Source organism: Rhagoletis zephyria, unplaced genomic scaffold (assembly GCF_001687245.7).
Source record: "Rhagoletis zephyria isolate East Lansing unplaced genomic scaffold, Rhagoletis_zephyria_1.1 Rzeph_scaffold_04101, whole genome shotgun sequence".
Classification (NCBI taxonomy): domain Eukaryota; kingdom Metazoa; phylum Arthropoda; class Insecta; order Diptera; family Tephritidae; genus Rhagoletis; species Rhagoletis zephyria.
In genome coordinates, this window is record NW_016161184.1 from 18769 (window position 1) to 32766 (window position 13998).

The 13998-nt window shown below is 32.1% G+C and overlaps 1 protein-coding gene across 1 annotated transcript; it reads left to right on the forward strand.

Annotated features, from left to right (window-relative positions):
• The first annotated feature begins 8794 nt into the window (after window positions 1–8794).
• emc (Basic helix-loop-helix domain-containing extra-macrochaetae) lies at window positions 8795–10671 on the forward strand. Its single transcript, XM_017625568.1, has one exon. The coding sequence runs from the start codon at window positions 9504–9506 to the stop codon at window positions 10281–10283; it is 780 nt and encodes a 259-aa protein (XP_017481057.1). The 5' UTR covers window positions 8795–9503; the 3' UTR covers window positions 10284–10671.
• Window positions 10672–13998: the final 3327 nt, after the last annotated feature.

A 13998-nucleotide genomic window follows, 5' to 3' on the forward strand; every position in this document is an offset into this window, starting at 1 on the left:
GATGAATGACTTATAGATTGTGGTTTTCGTCCGTCGGGAGAGGACTTTACTCCGAAATTGGCTACTCAGTCCAAAGTATCACTTGTTGGTAAGAGTGATTCTGCGCTGGATTTCCATGCTTACATTATTGTCGGTGTTAATACTGAGAAAAAAATAAGTCATAGTACCAGTGCCAGATAATGGCATTTCCATCCACATTGATGCTTTAAAAATGGAACAAACCACTCCCACCGTTCTCCAGTTGGAACACCTGAAGATATGTCAGTTTTTTTCATCTACCAAACGAGTGAAAAATTTCAGAAGCTGATGGGTACGGTACAGTGAAGGAAAAAAGTCGTTTTCTAAGAGTGTGTGGTTCCAGACAAAAAAGTCAATCTCAGTTCTGGGTTCTGGCATAAATAGTGCAACTTCGAGGAAAACTATGCGCCTGATGAGATTGCCAGGTATGACTCTGTACTGCGCTCCACGGTACACTGGCGCCGATTTCTCTGCAAATGATTAAATAATATTATGAGCCCAATCTAAAAAGTATCCGGCAGGCAGGGAAGGCGTGGGCCGAGACACATGGCTGCAAGGTTTTGAAAATTAAGAGTGGAGTATATAGTATGATAGTTAGCTCACAATAACTTTTTTCATATTGATGCCTAGAAGGGTACCCCTAAATTTTTGGTGGGATGCAAATTCATAATGAGCTCATACGTCGAGTTTTCATTGTTTGGAGAAAAGGAAATACGTTGTCTTCAGGCGGTGTTGAGCCTGATCCTTAATAAGAAGCTGTCGCGGAAACCTAGCATTGAGGAAGTAGTGAAAAAGGCATAAGTTTCTACATATTGCTGCATTACAGCTATTTGCTAAGAGAGGGCTCTCGACATGTCTTAGCAAATAGCTGTATGTTTTATGAGCTTTTAGACTGGTGGAATTCGCTGGTGAGAGCTTCACTAATTAGGCAGCTAGAACGAGTGCAATGGACTGCTCTTATTGATATTAGTGGTGCATTGTGAACCGCTTGACATCTTGAACATAATTTCACCTGACGTTGCAAGCAAAATTTAAGCATCCCGAGCTGTAATAAGGCTCCGAGAAAGCGGATGTATGAAAATCTTGGCGATCTCGATCTTGTCCGTGATTATAAGGATCAGCTCCTTGACAGATGTTTGAGTGGGGCGAGATGGTTGGAGGGTGGGAGCAGTGAACATTTTCAGGGATTGGTCGACATTTTCGGAACGGTTTGGTGATTGGGTCTTCTTCCATAATATTTTCATCAACATCAAGCTTAGGCGTCATGACGCTGCATATAGTAGATACATATATGGAAGAAGTAGGCTTTACTGCTCAGGAATGTGACGTAGGTATGGTGCCCAAGCAGCAACAAGGGCGTTAATCTCTGTGACGGTGTGCTTAATATTGGTGAGATAGTGTCTGGCCTTCTTAATGAGATATATTCATATTTATGGGTACCCTAGCCACAGTGATAATGCAGGAATTCGCATGACTGACGAATTGGCAAAATTGATACTCTTGATTTGGTATTTGTTGAAAAAAAATTAATAAATCTCATCAAAAAAGTAAAAAAAAAAATTAAATACGTTTAAAAACAAAATGGAAAAAATGTTTCGTTTTAAAACAATAAAGTCTAATATTTAAATTAAAGAAGCAAAAAATTTATTAAAAATAAGAAAAAAAAATAACAATATAAAACAGAAATAAATTGAAATAAAATATTTTTTTTTTGTTTTTAAAATAATAAAATAACCTAAAAAAGAAAAAATAAATAAACTAACAGCCGGTTTTACCAGCAATTTAAATGGATTTGTTTTTTTCTGTCGAATTCCATATAAGATACAAAAAATTAAACAAATTTTTCCATTAAATTGCTTTCGTGAAATTTTGTTACCTTATTACTAATTACACAATTGCTACACTTGTTCTTCGAATCCAAACGGAAAAAAATAAATATAAAGGTAAAACGTGGAATTAACAGTAATTTGAATAACGTGCTTCGGACACGTTGTTGCCCTTCATTTGTGTGCCGCTATTTGCTTATACAAAGTACATAAATTCATTATCGCCATTTGACTTGACTTAAATTTTGCTATTTCACTTGACACTTTTTCAGCGTTTTTACACTTAAAAGTTTTTTTTTAGTATTTTTTATAACAATTTGTTGACTACTTATCAACTATGTAGCACCTGAGTAGCCTTCGTTGTTGTTATTGTTTTTTGGAAACCTTTTAACAACAAATATATGTGCACTGTTATACGACTCATTATTTAAGACTATACGACTGACTATGCGATGTGCTGAAGGTAATGCCATAAACATGAAACCCTTCTCAGCGGGTGTTTGTGTGTGCGTACATATGTATGTATGTACGTGTGTACGTGTGTGTATGTACCACTGCACTTCGCATGTTTTTCTGTCATGCGAATCCCAAGTTATTTGCATATTTCAACAAGAAATATTTCATTGCTTGACTGTTGGTTGTGCTGCGCGCGGCGGCGTCTCATTTTTTGTACATAGGTTTCGCTTCAAAAATGTTTTATGTAATTGAAAACTTGCCAAAGTGTCAGTAATTTTTGTTGCCGCTGCACTCGCGCTTGCACTTGTTGTATGCATTCGTATGTACATATGTGTGTGTTTCAAAATCTTTTTCTTTTGAATAACTAAAAAATTTCATGCGGCATTTAAAAGTTTAAAGCACACTGACACACGCACACACACACACACACACACACACATGCAACAGCATATGCAACAGCATATGCGCGTTTTTTTTTATGACAGCGTCTCGAGTATCTATTATATTTTTCAGGTGAACCTCAAAGACCAACAAATAGGATGTGGTTTTTTTAAATGGTTTCATTTTGGTTTGCTGCGCGTTGTGCTTTTTGTTGTACCTCCTTTGCTTTTTTTGTTTTTGTTGTTTTGTGGTTCGTCTTTTTTGGTATGTTAATCTTCTTTCTTTAGTGAGAATTTTACGGCTGAAATTTTGTTGATGTTTACACAAATTTCTTACACATGCTTATCTAAATTCACATATGCACATATTTACATATGAATGTAGAAATGTGTGGCTATACTTTTTAGCCGCTGTGCTGGGAATTTTCAACAGCGACTGCATATTTGTTTTGAAATTAAATGAAGTGGCAGCTCAACTGACAGTTTGATGTTCACCTGGGTTCTATCACCGACAGCGATGAAATGTATGAAGTTGAAATTTCGTTATTTGGTGGTACACACATATTTGGTATACATACATACATAAATAGATATGTATATATTTCTGTGGCCACAAGAAATATTGGCTCGAAAATCAAAAAAATTTAAAATTTATCTAACTTCCTGAAATTTCTGATATACTATCTATTCACAAAAAAAAAATCACTTGTACAAGACTTCGCAGATTATGTAACTTTTATCTCCGATATTTTTATTTTTTGGTTCCAATATTGATTCAGAAAGAATATTTTTACCTTTTTCCAGAAGCGATAAATTTTCAAAAAATATTTAAATCTTAAGTAAATTGTGCAAAATAAATGACTTCCGCCAATATTCTAAGACTTATCTATGTGATGTCCAGCTTCCGAAAAATTAAAAGAAAAAATTTCCCAAAAAAATCACCTCAGGTGGTGCGAGAGTTGAAGCATAAGAATGTTAAAAATTTTATCAACGTAAAAAATAATGATAATTTTGGAGATATTTTAAAATCGGTCCAGCTTACGTAAAACTTAAATTTTCCGAAATATTATAGCGAAAGTCTTAATATATAGTATATTTTATAATTCAGATGAAAAAACACAGCTCTTTTTGGTGAGGCATCCTAATGTACTTATGGTTTTATTTGCGCTTCCTTTAATTTTTATTCATAATAGCTCGCCTATAAAGCCTTGGAACCACAAATTCTTAAATTTTTTAATTTTCTGCAGTTGAAAGAGCGCCTGCTTCGATCATATTTGCCTTGTTATAGTTCCATATGTCCTTTAGATACTTTGAAAGGTTCTAATAACTGTACTATACACAAACTATATGCAATTTTTAAATCACTAACTTGTATAGCTTAATGAAAAAAACGCCAAAGAAAACAAAGTATCAAAACAAGTATTCAAGAATCGATTATTCTTCAAAACAAGATTAAAATGAAATTACTTCGATGCTTACAAATCCAGACATAAGCTCAGAAAAAAAAAAATGTGCCTGTTCAGCTGAATCGGAGTGTACATACATATTCACTTAAATAGCATTGACTTTCATTCATAAAAATGAAGCTGCAGCATTAATCAACACAAAATTAAATTTGTAAATAAGTAAATAATTCGACTACATACAAATGCATTACCGTTTAACCGCTAAGAAAGTGTCAAATTCCAAGAACGTCAAATCAATTTATTGTTGTTGACGGCCAAAGTAAACAACACACACAGCTCACAATAATGAAAAAGTCAAATGACACTAAAAAAATGTCCGAGAACAGAGCAGAAAAATGCGCAAAGCTAAATTTTTATATAAATAAATAAATATACATATAAATACATATGTACATTAGGGCGGGTCAATTTGTAGCATTTTTCTTTAGAGTCGTACACAAGTGCTTAAATTTTGTATAAAAACATGCTACTGTTTTTCCTAAAACATCCGCCACAGGGTATAATAGTCAAAATTTTCACATTTTCTGTTTTAAAAACTTGTATTTGATTTTAAAAATAATAAACTTTTTTACACAGCTTCTTTTAAATTCAAATTAATTACAGCCACTCATAAAATTGAGTTTCTGATGTTATTTTTTCAAAATAATTTTCATGTTAAAAATTGTTTTTTATTTTTTTTTTATTTTTTATTAAAATACGGCTTCTATTTTAACAAACATCATTTAAATTTAACTTCCAAACTTTGTACGAAAATTATTACTTATTTTTATTATTTTTTATTTATTTATTATTTTGTTTTAAATTTTAGTTGCATGAAGAAAATTTCAATGAAAAGTAAAATATACGATTTTTTCTATTTAATATGTAAGAAAATTTTAAAATTTTCACTGTTGCACTGCACCGTCTGGCGGAAGTTTTAAGAAAATGATATGTTCAGAAATGGATTCATCATACCTAAACACCCCTTATAGCTTGTTTTTATACAAAATTTGAACACTTCTCTGCGACACTACAGCAAAATGCTAAGGTAAAGATACCTATTTTCGCCATTTGGCAAACTCCAAATTGATTTTAGACCCATAGTTTTTTCGACAAATTTGCTTAGAATTACACGTAGAATCCTGCTATGCTATAGGCGCATAGACGAAAAAAATTTCGCATATAAATTGACCCGCCCTAATGCACATATTTAGAGATTTATTTATTTATATAAAAAATTTGCTTTGTGCATTTAACCACCCTAATGTAGAGTAAACGAATTCAATAAAAACCAACTGTGATAAAAAAGTCGATGGAAAATAACAGCCAGGCAATTTTTGTAGAATCTTATGAATGAACGAAAGCGGATGTAAGCCAATTGTTTATAAATATTAGCGGCAGTTATGCACAATTCTACAAACATAATATTCGTATTTTTGCTGTGCCCACTTTGTATTTGAACAATAAAAATATGAAAATCAACAGTTAATTGAATGAATGGAATTTTAAAGTGTTGATGACAGAGATGACAAACTCATAAAAACAAGCCAGCAAGTGGCCAAAGATCCGTCGATCATAGAACCCAAAAAAAATCTGAGGCAGAGAAGAGAAAGAGCCACACTAATCTCTGTACAATGCGCTTAAGCTAACAGACGAAAGAAATTTCATTCACAAATATTCGATGGAGAGCGAGAGCGAAACTCAAAATTACCCCTCAAATAAGTGTAGAAAATGTTGTACTCGCACTCATTACTAGTTTGCAAAATCGGAGCACAAGCATTAAACAAATTCGCTCATTCATATATATTCACTAAAGTCTGTGAGAAACTATAGGGGCAAACATTTACGCTCCTAGAGAAAATTTACTTAGTTCTCTACTAAATATTTGCATTCATATAAGCAGGCAATTGCATGGCCGAAAAATCAAAGCCGACCAATCAAAATGCATTTACCAGTAAGAGCCAGAAGAGTGCTGCATTAGCTGCAGGAGAGGGAGAGAAAAAAAACGTTTAGGGAGTTTAATGTGAGCATTTAGAGAGGTATGCACATGGACTTGGAGAATTTAATGAGACAGATGTTAAGCTGGGGCAAGTTTAGTTGAGATATGAGCGGCTTTTTACATGTTACTGTTAAATGCAATTTGTAGACTAAGGTACACTTAGCAGAAGTGTTTAAAACTAACTCGCATTTTGGGAGACTTTTAATAGCAAGCTATTTTATAGTGGAATTAGTGTGGGGGAAATATGTTGCAGCTGACATAAAATTTAGTGTGATGCATTTAAAGGAGGGGTAAAATGTTAACATTTACATTAATGTTATCACAATTCAGGCGGACATTAGCAGATACTGGCTTATGTAAACCTAATTTAAAATAATAAGGCTTCAATTTTAAGCCACAGCGTCAGGCTGTGGAGACTTAAGCAGACTGTAAGGATTTTAACTTATATTTTGAACGAGAAATGTAGAAATGTTAACACGTAAAGGGTTGAATTTCTAAATATGGTTGCAATTAGTGAGGAGAACAGATGCATTCTCTGGTAAACGAGGTTAAACAGTTACAATTTAGCGGCCGGGACCAGTTTGGGGCGAGTTCTTTAGCGGCATAATGTTATATTGTGAAGGATTTAGCATTGCAAATGATGGCGTTCTGGTGTTTGGCATACTAACAATTAATTGAATCAACTTCTGACCGGTATCAGAATGTATTGTTACAAAGTATTCTCGAACGATTATACATCAGTTTTCAAAAGCAATGGAACACTTAAATCTCCGGAAGATGGCCCAAATTGTTCACCCAATTTTCTAGGATATACATATGTATTTTGACGTAGGTATAATGTGTGCAGCTCTTCCTCTGTGGTTTTCCACTCCATGATATCTTGGTTAATAGTGTCAGTATAATGCTCACTGATCCGCTACCTTGCTTGCCACGTGATTTATTCATCGATTAAAAGTAATTAAAATATGTACAATTAAGCGAAGGTTTTAAGAAGGCATACCCTTCTTTTATTCGTTTCTCTGTTTCCCCACTCTGCAGGCACATTTGTGCATGCACATACAAACATATGTAGGCGAGTTAACATAGTGAGGGGTCGCTAACAGCAGGCCTTCCAAAATGTCCTAATGTTAATAACTGTGAATGTTAACAAACCTGCCTGCAACCCGTTACGCGCCCTGACACTGAGCTCATATTTTGAAGCAAAGGATGTTAGGGGAGAAAGAATGTTAAATGAAAATATGCAGTTTACAAAAAAAGTCTCCATGCAGTGGTAAAAGTGTTGCTTGGGAGAATTTACTGTCGCAAAAGTAGGAGAATGTGCATAGTTACTTAAAAGCTATGTTGACGTTGTGTAAAGTCATATTTACCTTAGCAGAGTATCGATCCGGTTTTAAGGAAACGAACTAACTAGCAGCGGAAAGAAGGAATACATATTGTTAAAAAATATAAACAAAATAAAATAAAATTATAAGAAGTCTTCATCTTAAGTGATAAAGGGATATATTGCTTAAATTTATCAGCTTATCCGCATTCTTTCATGAACGCACCTTGGTAAATAATTGCACAAAATGGTTTATTATTTACTTTTCTGGCTAGTTATGTTTCATTCTTACCTCGTCCACTGTGCTAATTTGCTTTTTATGTTTTCATAGCAAAATCGACCACCTGGCAATCTGTCAGGGTTGAATTTACTGAAATTTATATGTTTATCCACTTAAATCGCTTGATAAAGTGATAAACTTTGGTTAAATAGATTTCCATACAAATAAAATAAAATAAAATACAATAAAATAAAATAGAATAAAATAAAATACCATAAAATAAAATACAGTTAAGAAAACTAAAATAAAATATAATATAATATAGTAAAGTAAAAAATAATAAAAAATACATAAAATTAAGTAAAATAAAAAATAACAATAAAAAATATAACTATATAAAATACATAAAACAAAAAATAATAATTAAAAGAAGATAAGATAACACAAAGTGTAAATACTTATTAAAAATATTAAAATTATATAAATGAAGCTGAACATTTTTCGTTTCTTTTCTGTTATACCTGCGTCATCAAATGTGTTCAAAAATGAAGAAATAAGGAATTGCACAACAAAGCTTAATAGAGGTGATTGAAGAATGGAGAGTTGAACAAAATGCAAACTGTTTCTTAAAGAAGTTCTGCGCAAAAATACTGTGGGCAGCGTAGCCGAAGTTGGAGTGATAAGAAAACTTGATTTATTATTATTTTTATTTTTTTGTGTAGGAGGGGGGTATAATCGATAATACTACAGTTTGTTGAATCACTGTTAACTATGCATTAGCGCATAATTTTCCCCTCTTTTCATAACAATGTCTACACTCGCTCAGAGGCGCATATGTACATATATATGTATGTATGTACAATAATACATACTGCGTTTATAGTTTCTACAAAATCGTTTATTAAATATGCATAGCCCTTTAACAGCCGCGCACTGATACACAGCATTTTGACCAACCCGCAGCTGGTCTCCAATGGCCCTCGTTTACTCACACGCTGCTGAAAATTCTCTCCACAACATACAGTAGGCAGAGCACCATTAAATGCACGCGAGAACTGTGAGCATTTGGCCTGAATTAATGCTCAACCGCTAAAGGCGGAGTTAACCACTGACCGGGTATAAATAGCCGCACTCAGAGCGCGAACAGCACAAATCGAGTGTGTTACTCAAAGCGTGTGGTAGCAATTTGAAAGCGGAAAGTAGCTAACTCAAAATAAGTTGAAATTCAAAAAAAAAAAACAAAAGTCAAGTAAAAAAAATACTTTGGCTAAGCAGAGGTAATAAATCTCAGCGCCACTTAGAGAAAACCGAACAAAAAAAAAACTTGAAGTTCGAGTGTGTGTGTGCCAATTAAACGCGCCACGCCGAGTCATACGGATTACGGGCGACAAAACGTATGCGATACAACAATTGGATTATATACACAAAAACAAAATACAATAACAATAAAGTGAATTTGCAGTGATTGAAAAAAGCTGATAACAAAAACTGTGCAAAATTTCTGCAAAAAGCAAACAACAGAAATATTAAGCAATAAACAAAGCAAGGTGAACAATTGTGTATTTCAAAACACAAAAACGAGATAAATATAAAATTTTAACAAAAAAAACAACAACACATAATTAACAAACATATGTGTGCACTCCTTGTGGATATTTAAAGCACACAAAAGACGCAATTTTCATAAATACAAAAAAAAACAAAAACAAATTCCTACCACTAAGGAATTTTCGATTTTTCTTCACTCATCTCAACCTCGCACACGGCCGCCAACGACGACCGTCGCCAAACAAACCGCCAAAATTCTACTCAAAGAACGCAAAACAGTCATTTCAAAAATGAAATCCCTCACCGCCGTCTGTCAAACAGGTGCCTCCATGCCGCCAATGAATCCGAACGGCCGCATTGCGCGCCATCCACCCGCACGCGGCGACGGCGAAAATGCCGAAATGAAAATGTACCTCTCCAAATTGAAGGATCTCGTCCCATTTATGCCGAAAAATCGCAAACTCTCCAAATTGGAAATCATACAGCATGTCATCGATTATATTTGCGATCTGCAGACCGAGCTGGAGGCACATCCCGAAATTGGCAACTTTGATGCGGCCAGCGCGCTAACAATGGCCGCCGCCGCCGACAATGAAGATGATTCCGCCAATGACTTAAGTGCCAACAACAGCGAAGAAAATGAACGGCTAGCCGAGCGACTGGCTAGTGGCGGTGGTGTCGTAGATAGCTATAGCGCGGCCGTAGCACAGCACTTACACCAGCAGAGTTCATCAGCAACATCATCTAGTCCTGCATTGCGACAGCCGTTAGCTGATCGTCAAGCGCCCAATACCATCCTGCCCGGCACAAATACGGCTGCTATAGCAGCTGCAGCAGCAGCACATACCACAATGGCGATGCATATGCAACAACAGCTGCAACTGCAACAGCAACAATGGGAACAACAGATGTTGCAACAACAGCAACAGCAACAGCAATCGCATCAGCAACAGCAGCAGCAACAGCAATCGTCATCCTCAACGCCGTCGCCACAGCAACAACAACAACAACAACAACAACAACAACAACAACAGCAATTGCCGTCAACCGGCGAAACGGTGAGTTGTTGATCAGGCGAAGTACTCGTAGTTTTAGCGGCAGATATGGCAGGCGAGTAATGTTAATTTTAAGTTTTTAGGCTATAGGTTGTATGTATGTATGTTAGGGTTCAAGAAACTGCATAAAAAAAAACATCCATACATATTAGTTAAAAAAAAAAAAGAAATGTGTGAGAAAATCTGTAATTTATTTATGTAGTTAAGCAGCTGTATCCTATAATTTAAGCAGAAACCTTAATGAATATAATGCATGTAAAAAATGAAATGCAAAAAGAAAAGCAAATATGAAAAATTTCATACATGTAAATTGTAAAAAAAATATTTTTGTTGTTAAAGACTGTTATAGATGTTTAAGTTGGTCGAATAAAATGAAAATGAATTGACTAAAATTTTGAAAAAAAACCAAAAGTTACACTCTTTCTTCTTTCAAAGAAAAAAAAAACGCTAAATTGAGCAAAGAGAAGTATGCAGTAAATGCAGAGGAAAATATTAGTAAAGCGCGCACACTCTGTGGTGTCGGAATTCGTATGGCGGAAATAAATCGAAGGCGAGTATGCAAATTTTCTTGGTTCTTTAACTATTGCGCAGAGTGTCAGTGGGGACTTGAAGCGAAATTAAAAAAAACCTTAAAAATTGAAAGGAAAAGCTTGTAGGCTCGTGCACATGCCTAAGGAAAATTTTCAAAGGAGAAATAGTTAACTTTGTTGACTGCAGTTGGTGAACATGTTTTTCTAGATAACTAATTGATGATTTAAAAGTTTTCAAACTTTAAAATTTTATAGTAAATATATATGTATGTATGTATTGAATAATAATACTGCATCAAGAATTCAAAAAAAATAACTTAAAATAAATTTCAAATGTAAAATTTTTTAAAATTTTATGCAATTTTTTTTTCACTTTTCAAATTTAGATTTTCTTTAGTCATTAAAATTAAATTGAAATTAAAAAAAAAAATCAAAAATGTATTAAAAAATTTTCAGTTAAATTTAATCTAAAATTAAAATTTTCAAACTTTTTTAGATTTTTGTTGAAACATTGATTATTTTTTTTTATTTGTTTCTGTTTTCACTTTTTTCATGATTATCACTTCTCAAATATTTTAAAATCCAGAAGCATCGACACTTATAGAAAACATATATTGGTTTACATACATACAGTAAAGAAAAAAATTTAACAAACTTGCGCTGATTTCATAAAATTTTTGTTTGCAAATTTTATTTGAATTTTTATTTTTTTTTTTTAGTTTTTCACTTCAAGCTTAGAATCTAGCTCTCAAGAAAAATCACAAGAAATACTTTATCATTATTTGTCTTGCTTGAGAAAGTATTTGGCCGTTGCTGTAAATCTTCTTGAAGATATAAAAATAAGAGCATTTTTTTGAGAGCTGCAAACGGATTTAAGAAATTTTGATAGAAGAAAATATCTTTTTCATTTCTTGAGTGTCATGTAATATGACTTTTGCGTTATTCTCAAGAGTTGTATACTAAGCTTAAATATGGAAAACATAAATTTTAATATTATTTTTATATTTTTTTTAATGTGTGATTTTAGTTTGATCAGTCAAACCATTCATTAATTTCATTATTTAATTCATGCATATTTAAATAGAGAGCCACATGTTTCACTTACAGCCAGTTTCACAAAATTTTTAATTTAAAATTTTTGCTTTAATCTAAATATTTATTTAACTTCCTCACATAAATTTGTTCAATAAAATTTGATTTTAACATCAAAAAAAAATATTTTTTTTATTTAAAATAATTTTTTAAGCTTTTTTTAAATTTTTAAATATTTTTGACACTCACAACATTTGATGTGAAAATAAAAAATTTAAAATAATTAATTCATATTTAAACGGGTTGTTGCAGACATTTAAATGAAAGGTGAACGAAAAAAATTAATTACTTGATTGTTGCAATGCAAAATTATTGTGGCGTATTTCTTGTTTTCGTACGTATCGAAAATCACAAAACTTTCATTTCTATACCAAAATTTCGAATTCTCGATTCGTACGAAAAAAAAGAATACGGCCAATTAAAGAATTCAAAATTGTCAACAAATTGAGTAAAGTTATGAAATGTTCCTTTAAGTTTCTATTAAAAAATTTTGAATACGGCCCATTAAAATATTAAAAAATTCTCAAGTCACTGCAGTCGGGTTGTTAAATTAAAGTTTTTGTTAGAATTTAAAACTTTTTATTTTTGTATCTTACAATTTTTGTTAGATTTTCCAATTGTGCAAAATTTGGCACTTCTTTTACTTTTTATTTTTTTAATAAATTTTTGCATCAATATTATACTTTGAACTGTTTTGAGCACGGAAAATTAAACTTGAAATTTTTTAAAATTTTAGAATTTCCTCAATTTTGAATTATTTTTAGTTTCATTAGCAGTCAATTATATTGTTTTTCTTCTAAGTTGTAAATTTTATTAAAGTAGTTCTTCAAGCTTTAAAAATAGTTCCTTTATAAAGGTTTAGTTATTTTTCATAAATTTAATAATTATGTACATATTTGCTATATAAGCGAACAAATTGTACAAATGAAATTCGCATAGCTTATAACAGAGTGAAATGCTAATTAATTAGTGAAGCTGATAAAGAGCGTAAAATTTTAATTTATTATTAATTTTACAGTTCAGAAAAGAATGCAAAGTATTCACATTTTAATTTTTATAGATTTTTTTTTGGTAGTTTAAATAGTTCTCTAGCGATTTTTTGGTTTTTTTGAACTTAAAATTTTATGAAAAAATATGAAGCACGCATATACACGAATCTCTTGAATGAAACATTTGCCAAAATGTGTTGAAATATGTACGCATTTAAAATTTTTTATTTTTTTTTTGTTTCTGATTTGAAAAAATTAAATTTTCTGCTGGTATTTAAACATTTTTAAACAGACAAAAAAGAGATTATGAAATTCTAAAATTAAATATGGGAAAAATTTTTCACAAAAAAATTAGGAGCAAAAGAAAATGGGAAGCATAGTTTCCAAAAAAAAAAATAGTAGTCAAACAAAATTTCGCAACAATTTTACTTTTTTTTTAAAGAAATTTTATATATATACATGTCTTTTTTATGAAAGTGTAAAAGTATTAAATCCCTTCAATTTTTCATGGAAAAGCAACACCCAAAAAGCAGAAACACATTTTACATAACTTCATTTTTGTTTAATTTTTCAAATGCAACACTTTTTTTTGTAGCACATAAAAAATAAGGTAACGCAAAAAAAAGCTCTTGCTTGCACGTGTAGCAACTGTTAGTAGACGCATATTATAAATCCGTTTGCACGAGTATGCACCAAATCTTACAAACTTTTCTTTTATAAAATTCACTCAAAAAAATAAAAACTAAAAATTTCATTTCTCAAATTCGCTACATGGAATCACTAAAATAGCACTAGTTTAAATTTGTATAACTATAGAATTTAACAATTAAAATAACACTTAATAACTAGTTTAGTATGTATGTAGAATTGATGTAAAATACATAAATATTGCTTTAATTTTGTGATACCGTAAAATCGTTTTGTAAATAAATTACTTTATGCGAAAATGTTCCAATTAAAATGATGACTTTGATTTGCTTAAATCCCACTGGAAATGAGTAAGGAATATAGATAGACGCTGAACTTTCTTCCGGTGGACCTACAAGCCAAACAGGTCGCAAGCGTTGCCGCAGTTCGTATGAATAGTCTAAATAACTGGTCAAACAGCAGTTATGGTTA